Source organism: Gymnogyps californianus, chromosome 8 (genome assembly GCF_018139145.2).
Source record: "Gymnogyps californianus isolate 813 chromosome 8, ASM1813914v2, whole genome shotgun sequence".
Lineage (NCBI taxonomy): Eukaryota > Metazoa > Chordata > Aves > Accipitriformes > Cathartidae > Gymnogyps > Gymnogyps californianus.
The window spans coordinates 29,466,761-29,484,630 of NC_059478.1; the positions used below are offsets into that span (position 1 = coordinate 29,466,761).

Consider the following 17,870-nt stretch of genomic DNA (forward strand, 5'->3'; position numbering starts at 1 on the left):
AGCTATTTGTTTCCTTCTGTTTAAGCACTTGGATTTTGTAAACGGTATGGCAGGTGACTACCTCGCCATCACTTAGCAACATCAGGTTTTGACATGCAACTGGAGCTACTGTGCTTCCCGGTCTCCCAGCCATGTGGAGAGGATTTCCACAGCCCGCGCTGCAGATGGGAGAACTGCCACATGACTTCGAGCCAACAACGCGGTGATGTAAAGATGCTGTTGTGTCTAAGTTACAGCCAGATTCTGCAAGTACCACTGATTCGGGTGAAATTTCCTGTTAAAACAGTAAATATCTGGAAGACCAAGACCATTTCCAGATTTAAGTGAAAGATCACAGTTTTGCCATGACAATGGTGTGGATGATTTTTGCTGAATTTGTTCTCTTTAGATTTCTTGGAGTCTCTTGATAGAATAAGTAGCTCCTATGCATATTTACATCAGAATTTTAGCAGGAAATCTGAAATAATTTCAAACATGTTGAAGACTTCAGAATGATAGCCACAGTTTTGAACATGCTACTGTGGAGCGGGGCTTATGCAACTCAGAACAGTAGCAAGTACATCACGGGGGCAGAACTTTATGCAGATTCTTCCCTTGGAAGAGTTCGTTTTTCCCTAAATAAATCATTAACCAGCACAAGTGAAAGAGAATGATTAAGTTTACACTTCCAACCCCCAAAGACTCAGGGAGGACAAAGCAGTTCTCACAAATTTACCTCATTTGATATCTTTGCAGTAGTGACTTTTCCTGCATGCTATTTTCAAGACAAAGGGCATTCTTATAAAAGAGGAGATCCATTTTAGCTAGGGTAAGGAGCCTTAAACAGGTATGGATTTTCAGTTGTCGCATAATTATAGCACAACAGTTGGAATGAGCATCAGTATAGAAATATTGTTCATCTGGAGCCCTGAGTTTCTATAATCAGCCAACCCATTCAAGTCCCTTCTGTGCTTTACACCATGTCTCACACTTCGGAAAGCAACCTAGGAAGGGGTTTTGGTGAGGAAGGGTGTATAAAAACTGGCTGAAGAGCTTTGCCAAATGCATACCTTCTTCATCTCAGGAAGCGCTAAGCCCAGACACCAACCACCTTGCAGGAAGGCTGGAATCCACGCGGTGTTCGTGCAGACTGACACTTCTGCCGCAGCAGTTCCATCCCTGCAGAACCTAGCCCTCCTGGGCTTGCCGCTCGGCGCCACTCCTTGCTGCTTGCAAGCCAGCGTTTATGAGCACTGCTTCTTTGGTGTTGCTTTCCACTGTAATTAATGTAATCATTAAGGGCACTGGGGTTTTTTTTGTTTTTCATTTCATGGTCCTGCTTTGGTTCTACTCTAGTTTTGTGCCAGTTTTCACTCCACTCACTTGCTGGCTTTAGGGCCTGTCAGCACTGCACAGTGGAGTTTTCTACACAGACCCTCACTTACCAGAGACAGCGCTAGCTCCAGAAGTGGAGATGGCACAGCTGTGTCAGCATGAAGCTGTGCTTAAGCTAAATCAGGCTTGCTGCAAGCCCCCTGCCATGCTGCGCTAAGCACAACCTTCTTGCTTTCAGACAACACATCTCCCCTCAGTGTTTTACGATACTGCTGAGCAGGTGGATGCACCAGGCCAGGTTACTGCAGCATTAGACCCTACGTGTGATGTAAGCCTGTCGTGCAGATCCTCCAAGTTTAGACCAATGTAAGAGATTAGAATCACATCTTAAAGACCCTCCTTGTTTTTCTGGTAACTGTTAGCACTGTGTCTTTGGGATTGGAGATGGGAGAAAAACCACTGTAAATCCAAATGCTCAATGGCATTTCAACTTCTATACCTTAAATTGTCACTTAAGTGTCTCTCTCTAAAGGCTGCACACAGCCAAAACTTGCTCTCTGGCAATCATAAACATGTTTCCGCAGTCCTTCAAGCAGCTATTTCTGAAATAGCACAACATTCCCAACAATGTGCGACACAAGCTTTCAGCCTTGGGCACCTTAGAAATAACATGGGAATAAACCAGGCACAAGGCAGGACTGAAGCTAGCACTTTGTGTTCATCCCATTAGGAACTGGAATAAACCCTGCCATGCTGCGTTGCAGCAGAGAGGCAATGTGTAGTAGTTAGAGTAAGAAAAAGGAAATTTAATCATCCCTTCTGACCCCTGACTAGCTCTTTTCTTGCTTCCCAATACTCTGTTGCCTTCCATTTAGTCAGCTATGCCTCTACAAAAGGAGCAAAGAGCAAGTTTAAAAGACTTCCAGCTGAAGAAGTTTGTATTTTACAACAATACTGAACAAATAAAAGTGTTTACACCTGCTGATAGTGGAGACAGCTCCTGAGAGGGTTGATTCTGTCCACCTGTACTGTCCACCAAGTTGTCAAGACATTACATGACTACACAGCCCAAATCACACTTAGCCTCAGTTAACCTCTGCGGGGCTGTCACCATTATCATAACTGAAGTTGATAACAACAACAGAAGTTAACTGTACACACATATACATGAACATGGTGAGGTCTGATTTTCTTCACAGTTTTGGTAGTTCTACAGCAAGGGCTGAGAGAGGGTAAGAGAAGCATAAAGGTTAAGGTCCATCATTCCACTCTTATACAAGACAGACTTTGAAAATGCATTCCTTAATTAGCCTTGCTTGGCTGTAAATTTCCAGTGTTGTTATTCCATGTAATCAATTGATGCACCAGCATGCTATATTCTAGTCAGAATATTTCTTCTTTAAAAAGGAAACAAGTAAATTGACTTCCTCTCTTTCCCCCAGCTCTTCTTGTTCACTCTTATGCACAACTCCATTATTTCAAATTCTTTTATGACCGTATTCTGCGAAAACTATCCTTACAGTTAATGCAAAAGTGTTTACAAAGGTGCTGATTTCACCAAGAGCAAGCCAGGGTGCATAACACAGAGCCAAGAGAAAACTATAGGAAAAGTGGTATAGCCTTACAGAAACGTGTACAGCATGAGGCTAAAATGCACAGCAAGGAAGCAATTTAGCATGTGGTGGTAATTCCAATGGGAATGCATTTTTTAGCTTTTCTATAACGTAGGACAGTTTTAGAGTTTAAAAAAAAAATCCAAAACACATTTGATGGGAGTTATTTCTCTTTCTTCCCTCAAAAAAAAAAAAAAAGAGGCCTGCAGTCCTTGGTAAAGGACTTTCCATGGACTTATCAAAGCTGACTCACGCCAGTCTACCACAATTTGGCACTCTGAGCACTTGCTTCCTTTCAGAATTGGGAAGGGCTCAGTGCCCGCTGGCAGTCAGCCAAGCGGGATGCAGTTACCATGGCACTCGAACACTTGGTAACTTCAGAACTGCCACAGCGTTATCACCAACGTAGGGACCAAAGGAGAGGAAGCAGCAGGTGGATCTTTGAATAAGCACATGCAAGAGCAAAAACAGCATTAGGGTGAATATCCCGCCTAGTAAACATCCTATGCACAGATCCCCTGTATGTTCTATTTTATCACTCTGGCTACAAGAAAAGCAGAGAGGCAGTAGCACCTTATAGACATCAGTAGCATATGTACATACATGTATCTACACACACTGCTCTCTCTCCGTGACTTTACCCTCTAGCACTGGTACAGATGTCTCTATCAGTTTGTGAGAGTGACTAGCCAGCCAGAATCTGGCTGAGAAAATACCGTCATTGAGCATTCTTTAAGTAATACACAAAGTTTAATCACACGAGTCGTACACCATATGAAGTTATTTCAGTTAATAAAGCACAGCAGCTCACAACATAGTGCATTTATCTGCTCCACTTACGCCTGCTCCTCCCAAGTTTCAAACACTTGCCACCTCCTGTTTCAGTTTCTAACATAAATTAGTAGCAAAGCAGTGAGCATCTGATACATGATTAGCAAAGAAATGGATGTGAAGCAGAATTAGCAAAACTAGAGGACTTTTCAAACAAGATGAAAGAGCACAACAGAAGCACAGGATGCCGTGTGTGAGATAGGTAAAACACTTGGGACCAGCAGCTCCATTTGGAAGGAGGAACATCTTAGCAACACAGCAAAGCCTAGACTGTGGCAGGAGCAGAGAAGGATACACTAGGATGCCTAGGATACACTTTCAGGCTGCAGTGGCCCCTGACTATAAAATGCAAGGTGCTAAGCTGCTATTGAAAGATGTATCTATCCCAAAACAGGATTTATATGTTTCCCACTTTGCCACTCATTAATACTTGCTGGACAGCCAGAACGGCTCACCAGAAATCTAGGTTGAGATCAGTGTCTCCCGGTAAACGTTACGTTGTTCTGCAGATGGGAGAATGTAACCAGCAAGCCATAGGCCTCCCAGTCCTCCACACTGCAGGAGCATGCTGCATTTTTGTCCAATTTCTGGTGCTTCTCACCATGTTTCCTTCTGTCAGCACCATACACCTCCGCAGAGTCCAACGCCGCTGCCCTCCAACACAAGTACACACGGCAGTCAGGTGGATCTCTGAGTACGCTGTGGTTACACTGCAGCTTCAGCACAATTTAACTACAATAACCAGGTAAGAGGTCCTTTTTTCCAGGGGACCTGGTTATTAAAAGAAAAAAAACCAAACCACAGATGATTTTATGTTGTGGGTAGGGAATAATGTCACCATTCCGCCTGTGCTGGAAGGATCATCACTCATTCGCCTCTCTAACAAATCAAAAGGTGCTTCAGGGATACTCATAGGACCTTCCCTCCACATGACTGAAAATAGCCTTGCTAACAGAAATACAGAAAATCAGTGCTCAACATCTGGAAGCTTAGTTCACGCTGTTTAATGAATCAGGATGATGTTAAATAGCTAGAAAACAGAAAATAAATTACAAAGTACCCACTGCTAAACTCCTGGGTACTCCAGCTGTGCTACAGGGTACAATTTCTCACATTTGAAAACCAGTTTTTGTGGTCTCAGGTTCCTGTTGTATCTCTAAAATCAGCCATTCAGCCTACTCATAAGCGTTGCATAAACATGACACTGCAGTAGACAACACAATGCATGGAAGTTATAAATGTGAATAAGCTCAAATAGTTATATTTTCTCATTTGACCAAAAACTTATGACGCAGTTTAAATATGTGCTCACTTGAGACAAATACGATAAGAAATCATAAATTCCACCCACTGTATTATCTCGTAACTGACCACAGTGTAACCAAGCCTATTTAAATACAGAATATACCTAGTCATTATGCAGAAGATAACATTGTGAAAGAAAATCATAGAAAGAGTGATTCTGATAAGAAAAGGACAACAGGAAAACGTTTTGAGGCACATGAGTCCAAGACCTGATGTAAAATGATTACAAAATATCTATTCTGAATTTCTGCTGTAAAAAGCAATAAATGCAAAATGTCAGGAGGCCAGCAACCCATTTGTCTTTTCAAAGCTTAACTGCCTCACTACATCAACCGAAGAATTTCCCCTGCAATTTCCCACGTACAGCTTTTCCTCTGCTGGACAACCAGTTAACATCAGCCTATTTCCTCTAGAAAAGGCCCAAACCTTTCAACTATCAGCGGCTTTTAATTAACTAACACAAATACACTCAACCCTGCTCCTGGATACAGCCTGGTACCTCTGAATGCAATATTGTAACTTTTTTCATTTTACTGAAATGCACAAAACAAGTGCAAATGCTCCATATACCTAGTAACTCTGAAAAGATGTAGCACAAAAAGAGATACTACACCTTGCAGTGAGAGTAAATCCAATATAGTAAGCAGGAATAACTCCAGCGGTAACAGAGCTCAGACTGAAGTTGAATTTGACCTTCATGGTAATGTAGAGTTATAATGAGATAACAATGGGATTGAAGTGATTAACTATAAACAGAAATAAACCTTCCATGTCAACCGTTTAACTGCAAACACAGGAATGCCCTGCTCAGCAAGCTTAGGCTGTTAAATAAATTCAATAGCGAGTGGGATAAAAATAAAAACCTGGGTGGTTAGTTAAGTTTTTATTTCTCTCCCTTGTATCACTCTTGCAACTCTAATCTTAAAGACCATTCAGAGTGGCATGAGCACCAAGTTCTTCCCAAAGCAGGAGTATTATTACTTGAGATATAACCAAGACCTTGGAACTGAATCACAGACACTGTTACTGTAACTCTTCAGTCAAATATTCTGCATTGTGGTTTAACATCAGAAGTAATGCTTTACGTCCACTCACCCCCGATGACTTTCATTCCTGCAACCCAGTTAGTCCTCAACACTGCAAATAAGATGTAATCCTTGCCTCTCTTACAAGGACCAACCTGTTCTTTTCACTATCATGACTTTGTCCATTTTAGTTCTTAGTCTAAACAGCAAATCAGAGGATTTCACAACAGCTGTGAATCTACTGAGCAGAATGAGGCCCATTAGATCGTTAGAGACATCCATTGCTATTGCATCTATATATTAAATTAGAGAACTCCTATTATCTCTTTTTTTAGAAACAAGTTTTGTGCAAGCATTCAAGTTTAAAGTCAGTGCTTATAAGGAACTTAGCAAAAACATGATGGGAATGGGATGCTAGGGGAATAGATGATTCTCTCATCTGAAATGCATAATTAGCTTTTGGTTAAGTGTGCAATTAACATTAAAATTTACAATCAAGTATGACAGTGTTCTAATTTTACCTCCTTTAAATGAAGGAAAAAAAAAAAAAAAAGAACTTTGTTACCAGTGTTACTTCTTTGAATCCCTTCCCCATAGGGGAAGGCAAGCTGCACAGTAACATCCTGTCATCCAGGCAACAACTGATACAAAAAGCTTTTAAAAACACTGCATATTTGCCTTCTGGATGGCTAGGCAGCTTGCGTTTTATTTTGGTTTACACTTTTTTTGTTTTGTAATGGTAACTGCCACTCAACATAATTAGCAGTTGTCATATTTCTGTTTGTAAAGATCCTTCCCACAAACACAGAGCGATGTTGCTTTGCACCCTCTTCCCAGCTATGCCCAAAAGCTGTAACACGTGTTTCAGACATCCACTACAGCTAATCTCAGAATCCTACAGGTTTCAGCAGTTAAGCCATGGAAACATTTTTGTTAATGGGAAAGAAAAAGCTATCCACATCCTAGCAGTTTAAATCCGATAAGCAGCACCTTAAAAGAAAATTCATACTGCAGTCTAAATATGCTGTCTCCATCTGAACATCACATCCTTTTTGCCTTTTAACCTGAAGTTAAATTTAACCTCTATTTGCCTTTAAAAAAGGGGGTTGAAAGTAGTTTCAACTGTAACATTAGCTGCCAAACCCTGTATTTAGTTATGTTTATTATTAATCATGTTATGTGTAGTATGTGCAACAGAAAATGAGACTCCATTGTGTAGGGTGCTGTACAAAAGTATAATGGAAGTGTAATGAAATTCCTCACACAAAGCACATATGTGGTGTGCAAAGTGTTGTGGTGTGCAAGCGTTTTGGGCTAAACACTGTCAATGATTTTCCATCAGTAAATTTGTGTTACTATCCAGAGAGCTCATGGAATTAACCTAGACTGGGCCAGCATGAAGGACCAGAGTTTGCCCCTCAGCAGTTAACCTCAATGCTACATTGCTCAAGAGTTCTGCTGTTGTTACTATTTACCACCATTATTACTTACCACCAACAGACACACAAACGCACAGAAGAAGGAAAAAAAAGAAATCTCACATTGCTCTCACCTAAAACCCAAATCACTTTTATTCATTCACCCTGCTTCCATCTGGATCTGGACAAAGTGGCCTTCTCTAGCTGCTAGGCAACCTGAACGCTTCATTGAGTATTAACTGTATGCATTTGCTAAGAATATAGTAATGTTACCTTTGAGATTTATTTATAATAAAAAAACATACCTAGATGAAAATATAATAGCTTTCCTTCAGTAATCAGTAATTAGCAACTCTGGGAATACGAAACTGTTGGTCAAGATGGAAATAATCCACACATACACCCCAAATGCAGAGAGATACTATAAATCAGCTCCTTACAAATATATCATTAGGGAGATGCTTTATATGAAAGTATTATTACAGATGGCAGTGGCATAAAAAAATTCTAATCCAAGACTTACATTTATGTAGATATTAGAATATCTACATAATATATAAATATATTTATGTAAGTAATGTTTTAAACTAGAAATGTTTAAATTACCAAACCTCATCCAACTACAAAATGAACTTTCTCAGTAAAGGTTATTTATTCTATTTACATAAAGCCACCATTCCTAGACAAGACAGAAAAGACTTGAAATTAAAACACAGTCAACTGATCTTAGAGTTCTTTAAAGAAAAAAAACCCCAAAACTACAAAACATTATTTCACATAACCCCTCTCTGGACCATTTTACTGTTTTGTTCTCTAGCAGCAGAGCTATCCTTCTACCTTAAAAACACCATGAATATCTTTGCTATGTCCCATTCCTCTCAAACTCAAGAGATACTCCTTTCAAGTCTTTTCAAAGCAGATCATTTCCCAGACTGGTAGGTCACTAGCACAACTGATAGGACTCTTATTAAAATATCAATTTGGATAATTGAGGTGTTAATGTCAACAAAGCAAGAGGCCCACTAATGACATCAAAATTAAACAGAGCAGCAGTCTTTTGTGATCATTTGATCATTACATTTGACAGCTTGTCAAATGCTGATTCACAAAATACAGACTTCCTCAGACTCAGCGCAAACACAAAAGCTACATCTCTAGCTTAAAAACACTCATCAGTTTCTACTGGAGATATTAACCATGAGACAGGCCAGAAAGATATTTACTGACACAGCGACACGCTGTTAGTCTTTACATGCAGCTGCTTGGCACTTGAAGCGATGTGAATTTTTCTTAGCTTTAAGAAAACACAAGAAGCTCTTTGTAGCTGGCGTCCTACACCCATATATTCTGCTCTTCTGTTCAACACAGGCAAAAGTCAATGTAGAAAGTCCCACTGATCACTGATCTCTCTGGATCACAGCACAGCAGTAGTAACTTCCCCTCCGCCTTGAGATTTGTAGGACACAAAACAAGGTTATTTGTGCAGAGCCCTTGAGCACCTCCAGTCTGCCACAGCTGCATACGCTTAAGAGCTCCACAAGCACCCATGAACTGAGAGAGACCTGGCTCTGCAGAGCAAAGAACATTAGAGGTTCCTAGAAGTGCTCCTCTCGGGATTTTATAAAGACATTTGAAGTGGTTCATTTAAACACTTGTACCTTCTCCTTCTTCACTTAGTTTCACATTAAACCTGATTCAGGTAAGACTTAACATCAAGCTTAGGGGGAGCATAATTAAAAATTGTCAACATAACTGGAAAGTTGTAAGTAGAAGCAAAGTGTTCAATGGAGCCGCAGGGTCCCACACTCACAGAAATTCAATAGCAGCCGTAAATAATTTTAAAAAGTAATTGGAAGACAGGTTGGTAAGAAAACTCTTCCTTCCTATACATAGGAACGCATAGTTTTGGTATGCTAATGGCCCCCACTACTACTACGTGTACCCTGAAGAATACATTGAAATTACAAGTTTAGTCTCAGGACAGGCAGGGGGTAAACAAGTTCAAATACTGTGTTTTTTATAGAGGTACACACTTAATGTTTTTGTTAAGGTCCTTAAATCATGCCTCACATCAGGAAACCATGCAAGGAGCACAGAAAGAAGAAAAGAGCACAAGTCACTCTGGAAACTGTCAAACACTTACACGAACCTTTTACTGAAAATAAATTTTAAATCAACAGTGTTGGTAACTCCAATATTACAGGTCCTATAGATAGCACCCTCTGAGGAATCCACCTGATATCTCTTTTCATAAGAGGTTTAAGGTTATTAAAGCCTTTTCCCCTCAAAGCCTTCAAACAGACTTAATTAAAATTATTGCTTAATTCATTTTAATCCCAGTATCTTTGCAAAAACCCAAATATTTCATGGTACTTTCTGTCTTGCTTTCACACAACTTATTAGTGAATTTCATGTTCTGAGATTAAGACAAACTGGATGGAAATTGTCTTTAGTTGCTTACAAGGCCTGAAGTCCAAGCATTCTTATTACCTAAACCCTAAATTAAATCAAACTGTTTCATGCCAGGTTATCTACATTAGTTTCAATGCCAGAATTTTGCAACATGAAGAGGATCTTTTATTAAATAATTTGTTGTACCTTGTACCCGGCAACACAGAAATAAAATTAATCATATTGTTGCGGGGGGGGGAAGAGTTCCTAAAGAGTTCCTCACTTTAGATTCTATGTTATCGTGACTATTCAAGATTAGCACAATAAATTTAAAAAAAGTGATTACTATAATATTACAGTTAAATGCAATAATTAAAGATGAATTATAAATCAAGTGTATATAGATCAGTTAGAACACTATGCTTGTAGCTGGGGCAGGGTTTGGGTAGAAAAGCTATACAGTTTCAACTCATCTTCAAGCCTGAACTTTAAGCTTAACTTGTGGGAGAAACTACTAAGTAGACAGCTACTTCAAGTTAGTGAGCTAACTCCTTTGAAATTGTTTAAGAGAATATCAGCCTATCTTCTATTTGAGATCTTTTCTTTTTATGCAAAGCAGAAGAGAAGAATTTTGCAAACTGGAATTCCAGCTGGAGCCCCATGATACTTTAAAACACAGCAACCTGAGCCTAGTTTTTTTAAACACGCTGAGTAATTCACTGGGACACAGAGGGTTTAAGCACCATCAGGATAAATTGCATTCACACTGTAGGATTTAAGTAATTTGCCAGCAAGTAGAATAAAAGAAAACACTTGCTTTCCATAAAAAGGAACACCATGAGCTTAGCAATTGCTTGGCTTTGGTCTGCCACTCTGCAGCTCTGGAACTTTTCTGTTTTTTTAACTAGGTTAGGATGCTGTAATTCAAAAAGGCTGAAAATGTCGCTCAACTGGGTGTTTGAGCAGAGGGAGCCTCCAGCTTACCTGCCCAAGTTCTCTTCCCATTTGATTTACCAAGAAGTCGTGTCAGCAGAGATGGTTTGAACCATATCTCTGTCTTCCCCCTGAGGAATCCTGGATGGATGAAGTGAGCTGGCTTCGCACTGCTGAGCAGGTACATGAGTTGCAGGTAGATACAAGTACCTTATTTGGAGGACATAAGCTGATAGTAGAAGCTATGTGTAGAGTTCACTCATTGAGCGCTCACTGAATTTCTTCACCTACTAGTGCTCACTCAAAAAGCGCTACTAAAGGGCTCCAGACCTGCTTTGGGTTTGTTGCAGTTTAATAGTACACTGACTCCTGAGAACACAGAGCAGCTGCTTAAGACCGTATCAGGAGTCCCACCAGTTGAGCGAGACAGCAATACAAAAAGAACTTAGCTATACTGCAGGAATACAAATGCTACAGCCACACAAAACTTATGAACAATCAAAGTCTATATTAATTCAAAAACCTACTTCCAAACAAGTTATTTTTTACCATTGTATCTTTGCTGGGATTAATATAAAGCACTTTTGAAAATGCTGGCACTTACCCAAATCTGCAGCTTCACCCGCTTGTCATTCCTATAAACTGTTTTCACTTTGAAGTCAATTCCTACTGTGCTAACGAAGGCTGGTGTGAAAGTGTCATCGGCGTATCTGAAGAGGAAGGATGTTTTACCCACGCTGCTGTTGCCAATGATCAGGAGTTTGAACATGTAATCAAAATTTTGATCTGAAGTATCTTTCTGCCTGTATCTGGCATCTGTTACTGAAGCCATCTAAGAAAATTACAAACATTGAAAAAGAACAGAGTTAAGAGCAGTCCAGCATTTGTTTTCCTTAACTGTGTACCATATGTTTAGCTTATCTCTCTTCTTTCCAATGTCATAACCACTATATCTGCCGAATAAAGAGGAAGACACCTTGAAATCTTCTTTTAAATCCTGGCTTTAAATTTCTATTATCCACTTGTACTGGCAAGATTTCCAAACCCAAGAAATACACCTGTTGCACTGCTTTGTGTTTAAAAGACTAACAGATGGCTATTGCAGATTGTTCAAATACTAGTGGGGAAACAGCATTCTTTACTCCTGTGGCAGGGTGCCACTTCTGTTGCTCTAATAAACTGGAGTACTGCAACCAGGAACTAAAATCTTTGACAGTGCATCCAACTATGCAATTCATTAAGCAGCCTCCAAGCCAGGTAAACCTAAATAATTCCTTTTATGACTACTAGGGAAAATCTGCATTTCTAGCACATGCACCACCACCATTTTATCCTCAGAAAAGTTCTGTCCTCAACATTTACAGAAGGAAAAAAAAAAAAAACCAACCAATGGAGAAGATGAAACACCAGGAATTTCAGCTGAAAACTTTGAATCCATCCAACACCTATCTACTCTCAAGACTGCAATTAAAATAAACGGCACCTGCATAAAATATGAGGGCTCAGTGGGGCTGCAGGCAGCATTTGGAACAGATAAATTATCCCTTTTTATTATGGGGACATGAGAGCTGGGGACGCTAGTGGGGTGGGGACGGGGGAAGATGCAGCCTCAGAGATCCCTCCTTCTCTTGTGACGCTGAACTGGATTCAGAAATCAAAAAACAACTGCAGAATCTGAAATATCAAGACGAGTGGAAGTCACTGAGCAGCCCTGGCTGCATTAATGTACACAGCTCAGACACTCCATGGGAGAAGACAAGGCCCTGACTTTTCATCTCTGTTTGTACAGAGCAGAAGACAAATACACAGACGAAATTACTATAGAGAGGAGAAAAAGGAAGTTTTAGCTTTTAACAGATATACCACACTTTTAATCTCTAATGCTGTTTCAAAATCTACCCCACATCAAACAAGCAAAGGTCTCGGCTCCTTATAACCAGTCACAGGGTTATGCAAACTAGGGCAATGACAGCACAGGTCTGATTAGCAGCTGCTCATCCAAACTAGGACATGAGCTACTTGTGTGCAGTGTCAGAAAGCGCTGAGCGGAGACTGAAGTCTCTTCTTCCCCCGGCATCCAAAGAAATAAATTAATTTTCCTCTCCACTCAGGTTCATGGGCACCTTTGGGAACAAAAATCCCACCAGTGTCTACTCTCACCATGTGCCCAAATACTCTCCTTCTTAGCAAGTCTCACCTGCACACAGGACTTCACCCACTCACTGAAAAAAACAAAACAAAACAAACAGAACAAAACTGACTGTAGTTAAACAGCTATAAACCAAAATGCTGTCCAAAGGCCATTTAAATTGGGATGACAATTTAACTTAAATTCCCAACAGAAGGGAAACAAACCAAAACCAGCCCAGTTTAAACTTCAGTAAAATATGCATGACAGTTTATCTCTGATTAAACACATGCAACTTTCTCACATACAAAAGGGCTGGTGCAGCAGGCATTTCGTTCACAGACTGCATTAACAAGGACAGTTTCTGAAGAAATTTATCAGTAGCTCAGTAGTCAACAGCTGCACTGAATGTAGTAAAATCTTCCCACAAGTGGTTCTCTGTAGCATACAACACAACTCTGACACTGAATAGCAGCTGAAGTTCTGAAGAGTGTGTAAGACTACAGTCCTTTGCAAGCACTCCAGAAAACACAAATTTTCTTCTCACCAGTGTATCAGAAAAGGGCTCTTCTCCCCATGTCTTGTGGTTCATAACAGGAATTTCTAGAATGAAAAATTCAACATCCAACTGACTTCCATGCACACACTCAGGCCAATGCACTCACTGCCTCAGTTCAAATGTTAGAAATCTCAGCTGCAAAAATTATGAGTCCAGACGATTAGTTGATTTGTACTATCACCAAGCTGGAAGACAGTAGCAAGTTATCTATTTGAGTAATTTATCTTCCTCATATACATACATAACTTCCACAAATGCCATTGAGAACACACGTGCACTTGCTAAAGAAGAAAAAAAAAAATTAAAAATCTCTACTTCTCCATTCCACTCACAGAGGCTTGAAAAAGTGAGATGCCCTCATCACTTGAAGCCTGGTCATTTAAAGATTCAGAGGCAAACCTTTAACAAAGAAGTATTCCACTAATCATACAGGAATCAATATCTTCTTTCTACCCCTGCCTTCGCAGAACCTGTCCACATGCTCCAAGCTGATCTTTTAAATGAAACACTGCTGCTTCCATTAACCCCCCTAGATTGCTATAATCAAAAGTGTACCTGGCTACAAATGCAACTTTCAGATCTCAGTTAAAAAAGCAATTACAGAATGTGGCCAGCTACAGCAGCTTTGTTAGAAGCACAATACAGAAAATAAGATCAAATGATACTTGCACAGAACGTGGGGCTGTTGTCATAGAAGCACAACACTCGCTGGCCTGCGCGTGCCACTGTGCTATGCTGAAGATGCTGCAGGCCAGCTCCTTGAATCATTAGAGGCAGCATCGGAGCACAAAAATCTCAAAGAAAATTCCATCCCCTTGCTTAAATTTGACTTTTCCCTTTCCCCTCCTCTGGTCAATAGAGTGAAACTGAAAGGACTTTAGTACTAATTACTGATTACTCCTCTGCAGATCATTACTGAAGCTGTACTCCACCAGCACTTGGGCTGAAAGAGTTCACAGGGCTGCCCCTGAATTTGCGCTTGAATCCTGAAGCCAGGAACCAGCAGACCTTTCTCCCAATTCTCCTCCCCTCCCTTCCTCTTCCCCACTTGTTGTCCCACCCCTGCTCCAAGCGCTCCCTGGTTATGCCAGTCCTGAGGACCGTGCAGAGAGCTGGTTCAGAGAACAGAGAGATCCCAGCTAAAAATAAATCCTCCTACAACTTCTCCTGTTTTGCAGGGCTGTTTTTAAAGTTGGTTCAGTTCCTGATCCAGCACAGCTGAGGGAGCCAAGTGGAGGGGACCGAGTGGTGGGAAGCGATGGCAGTTGCTATGCTACTGAGAGAAAGGTCCACAGAATCACATCTCCTGCAGGCCCTCCGCACCTGGCGGAGACTCAGCATCAGCACTGGAAGGAAAAGGCGACAACGCACCGATGTCGGGCAGCTCCCATCCAACTCATCAGAACAGCTCGTGCAGCCATCGCTCCCAGAGGATTTTATTCCCTCCTTGGTGAAAGGACATTTAGCTGGCAGCGTAACCCCCTGCTCTCTGGGTACACAGCTACATACACTCTTTGCTTAGGATGACTCCAAATACAGCAGCATCTCTGCTGTTTTACAAGGACACGCAGACTAACTAGGGGTTTGTCACAGAAGACCAAGTCAAATACAACTGGCACGCAGAGTGCAAAAGAGAGGCTCATGACTGTTTCCATTTTGACTGCCTGGGAATAATCCTCAAGAAAATACCTATACAGGAAAGATTTAGCTACATTACAGAATATCCATTACACAGGAGAAGAAAAAGCCGCCAATCAGATTGTCCTTGAGAGCACTTCAGTATGAGACCTTGCATCTTTTAGTTCTTTGCCTGGGTAGCCCACTTCTTTGTAGCTAAGAGCACACAAACATTGACAACCTGTTTTCCCCATACGCTTTAGCAATGGGAACAAGGTCTCAAACACATCCACTTCAACTAGTTTTGCGAGAATAGGCAGTTATGTAGCTATGAGATACGTTATTATTTCCCTATTGAGGAAAAAGCCTGCAGTGTGAGCTTGTCTTTTATTAGACAGAGAAACCACATAGGAGGAGGATGCTACAAATGCTCTAAAGCAATAAAATCTTAATCAGAGCTTATTAGCCACCAAAGAATATGTTCCTCAGTCAAGGTGGCTCTCCTGCCTTTATTTTCTATTTTGGTCTAATGAAGTTTAAAAAAAAAGAAGCCTATCACCCTAAGATACCTCCATGGGAAACTAGCCTTTGCTGCTTTCAGTACTCACTGAAATGTGTCATATAGATGGCTCCACACAGCTGTGCTTTTTAATTTGTTATCAACATCATGGTGAAGAATCAAACTGTTTCGTAGTGAGACACAAACCATCAAAGTGTTACTGCTCTTACAAATCGCTAAAAGTGGTCACTGCTGCCCCTGTTCTGTCGTATTTACCACCTACAGCCAGCTTCAGTGAAAAGCAGTACATGAACTGTCTAAAGTTGATGGTGTTGGCTAGAAATCAACTGGTATGTCTCGCCATCCATTTATTTCCAGAAAAAAAACTAAGGTTGACTTGAAGTGTTGCCAGCCCTTATGGTTTTGGCTACAAACTAACAGAGGGTTGTTCTTCTTTATCCTCTCACAGACAAGAAACAAGAAATCTCATCATTACCTTAGAAGTTTAGGTGTCTCTGTATTAGCAACTACATGGGTCTGTTCACAGACGTGGCCATTTCCACGTCCCGTTCTCTCTCACATCACCACGAGCAAGAAGTCTGAATTTGGAAAATAGTCTCCTTGTCTGCTATCAGTCACCTCAGTTAACCACGAAACACGGTCACACTGATGGAACTTACACTTCAAACTACACATTAAGACATATCTGCAATTTCAACTTGTTATGAACCTATGTATTCTGTACATTACAAGTTCTGTGCATTTCTAACAGTAAAAACATCTTTTAATATTTGTCACTGCTTTATTTTTAAAGCCAAAACTGAAATTTACTACATATGTTTTGTGTTATAGAGGAGCAGCGGCAATTTAAATGTGACTGTTTAACTGTTTCATCATCATCTGCTAGCGCACACACGTTTCTTGTATTACGCAGATGAGAAGCTAGGCGTGAAACAGCCTCTCTATATTTCTGAGAGTCAAAGGTCTTATGACAGCATGCTACTCCAGGCTGGGTCCAGCCTCTTTTTGTGTGTGTTCAGCAACTGAGCCTCTGCTGTTTCTGCTGACATACTATTTTACTTCCTTACAGAGCTATCAGTGTGAAACCATTCCTTTATTTTGGAGTCCAAACTTCTTTTTTCTTACTTCCATTTTACTTTTCCTGAGTTCCAGTGCTCAAGATCAGCCAACAGAGAAAAACTGAGAAAGAAGTTAACGACTATCAGTCTAGAAGGAGTAAGTGGTAACAGCAGGCAACAAGGGGCGCAGTCACAAACACAGCTGTACCTGTTAGACTCCTACCTATCCACAGCCACTGAGCAGTTTGGAAGGAAGAAAAGAGATTACTAGATACACTCATTTAGTAAAAGCAGAAATAATGAGGCTAAATAAAGGCAGAAGTTTTAAAAACATAGTGCTAAAGTCAATACATTGTGCTAAAGTCAAATAGATCACACATGTGCCCAGGCTCTTATAGAAACGTAGGAGCATTGTAGACAGCTCTGAAGATGCTAAAAGACTGTGGAAACTATTCTGTAAGTTATGTGGTAGGAAAGAAAAAAAAAGTAGCTAAACCAGAAGATTTCTTCATCTCTAATATTTACAGCTTAGCAGTAATCCATGAGAGACATTACTGACATGCAGCATAACTTCTTTTCAAAAGAGTTAATACCTTGTGGGTTTTTTTCCCCAAAAAGTCTTAAAAAATGCATCTACATTAAAAATATTCTAGTTCACAAATTACACATCTACGTCAATTTTCTATTATAAAAACTCATTCCTTTATGTGCTCTGTCATCTGAAAAAAATTTTTTTGTTTTTCTTTTTCAGGAATTAAATGAAATCCTGAATCAGATTTCTATCAAGTAATGGAATTTTTTTACAGCCAATGTATGCTGTCCTAAGAATAAAGCTCATAAAGGAAATAAGGCTGTGACCTTAAGGAGTCTTATACAAATGCTAGTACTACAAGAGAGATTTATCAGAAGCAGAAAACATAGTACGAGCAATTAACAAAACTGCTAATAAATATTGCAAGCAAGTGATAGTTACCAATTTAGATCTATAATCCATGAGACAGATGGAGGCTTTGCTGTGAGTATATGAATCAAGAGAGTGGTCACACTGTTGAACCTGCGATGTAGAAGCAAAAGGATTACAATGTTTACGATAAAGATGGATAATGAGAATATTATGTAAGAGACTAATGGGTAGGCAGGTTAGACTGTGAACACACT

At 40.3% G+C, this 17,870-nt stretch overlaps 1 protein-coding gene across 2 annotated transcripts in view; it reads right to left on the minus strand.

Annotated features, from left to right (window-relative positions):
* Positions 1–17,870, minus strand: part of RAB3B (RAB3B, member RAS oncogene family) — a 57,899-nt gene that overhangs the window by 38,097 nt on the left and 1,932 nt on the right. The window contains exons 2-3 of one of the 2 annotated variants that reach the window (XM_050901048.1): positions 17,686–17,766; positions 11,435–11,662 (exon numbers count right to left, since the gene is read on the minus strand). In XM_050901048.1, the coding sequence (XP_050757005.1) occupies positions 11,435–11,662; positions 17,686–17,766 (309 nt within the window). Of the gene's footprint in view, positions 1–11,434; positions 11,663–13,274; positions 13,308–17,685; positions 17,767–17,870 lie in introns of those variants that run through there. The other variant, XM_050901049.1, reaches the window with a different exon arrangement.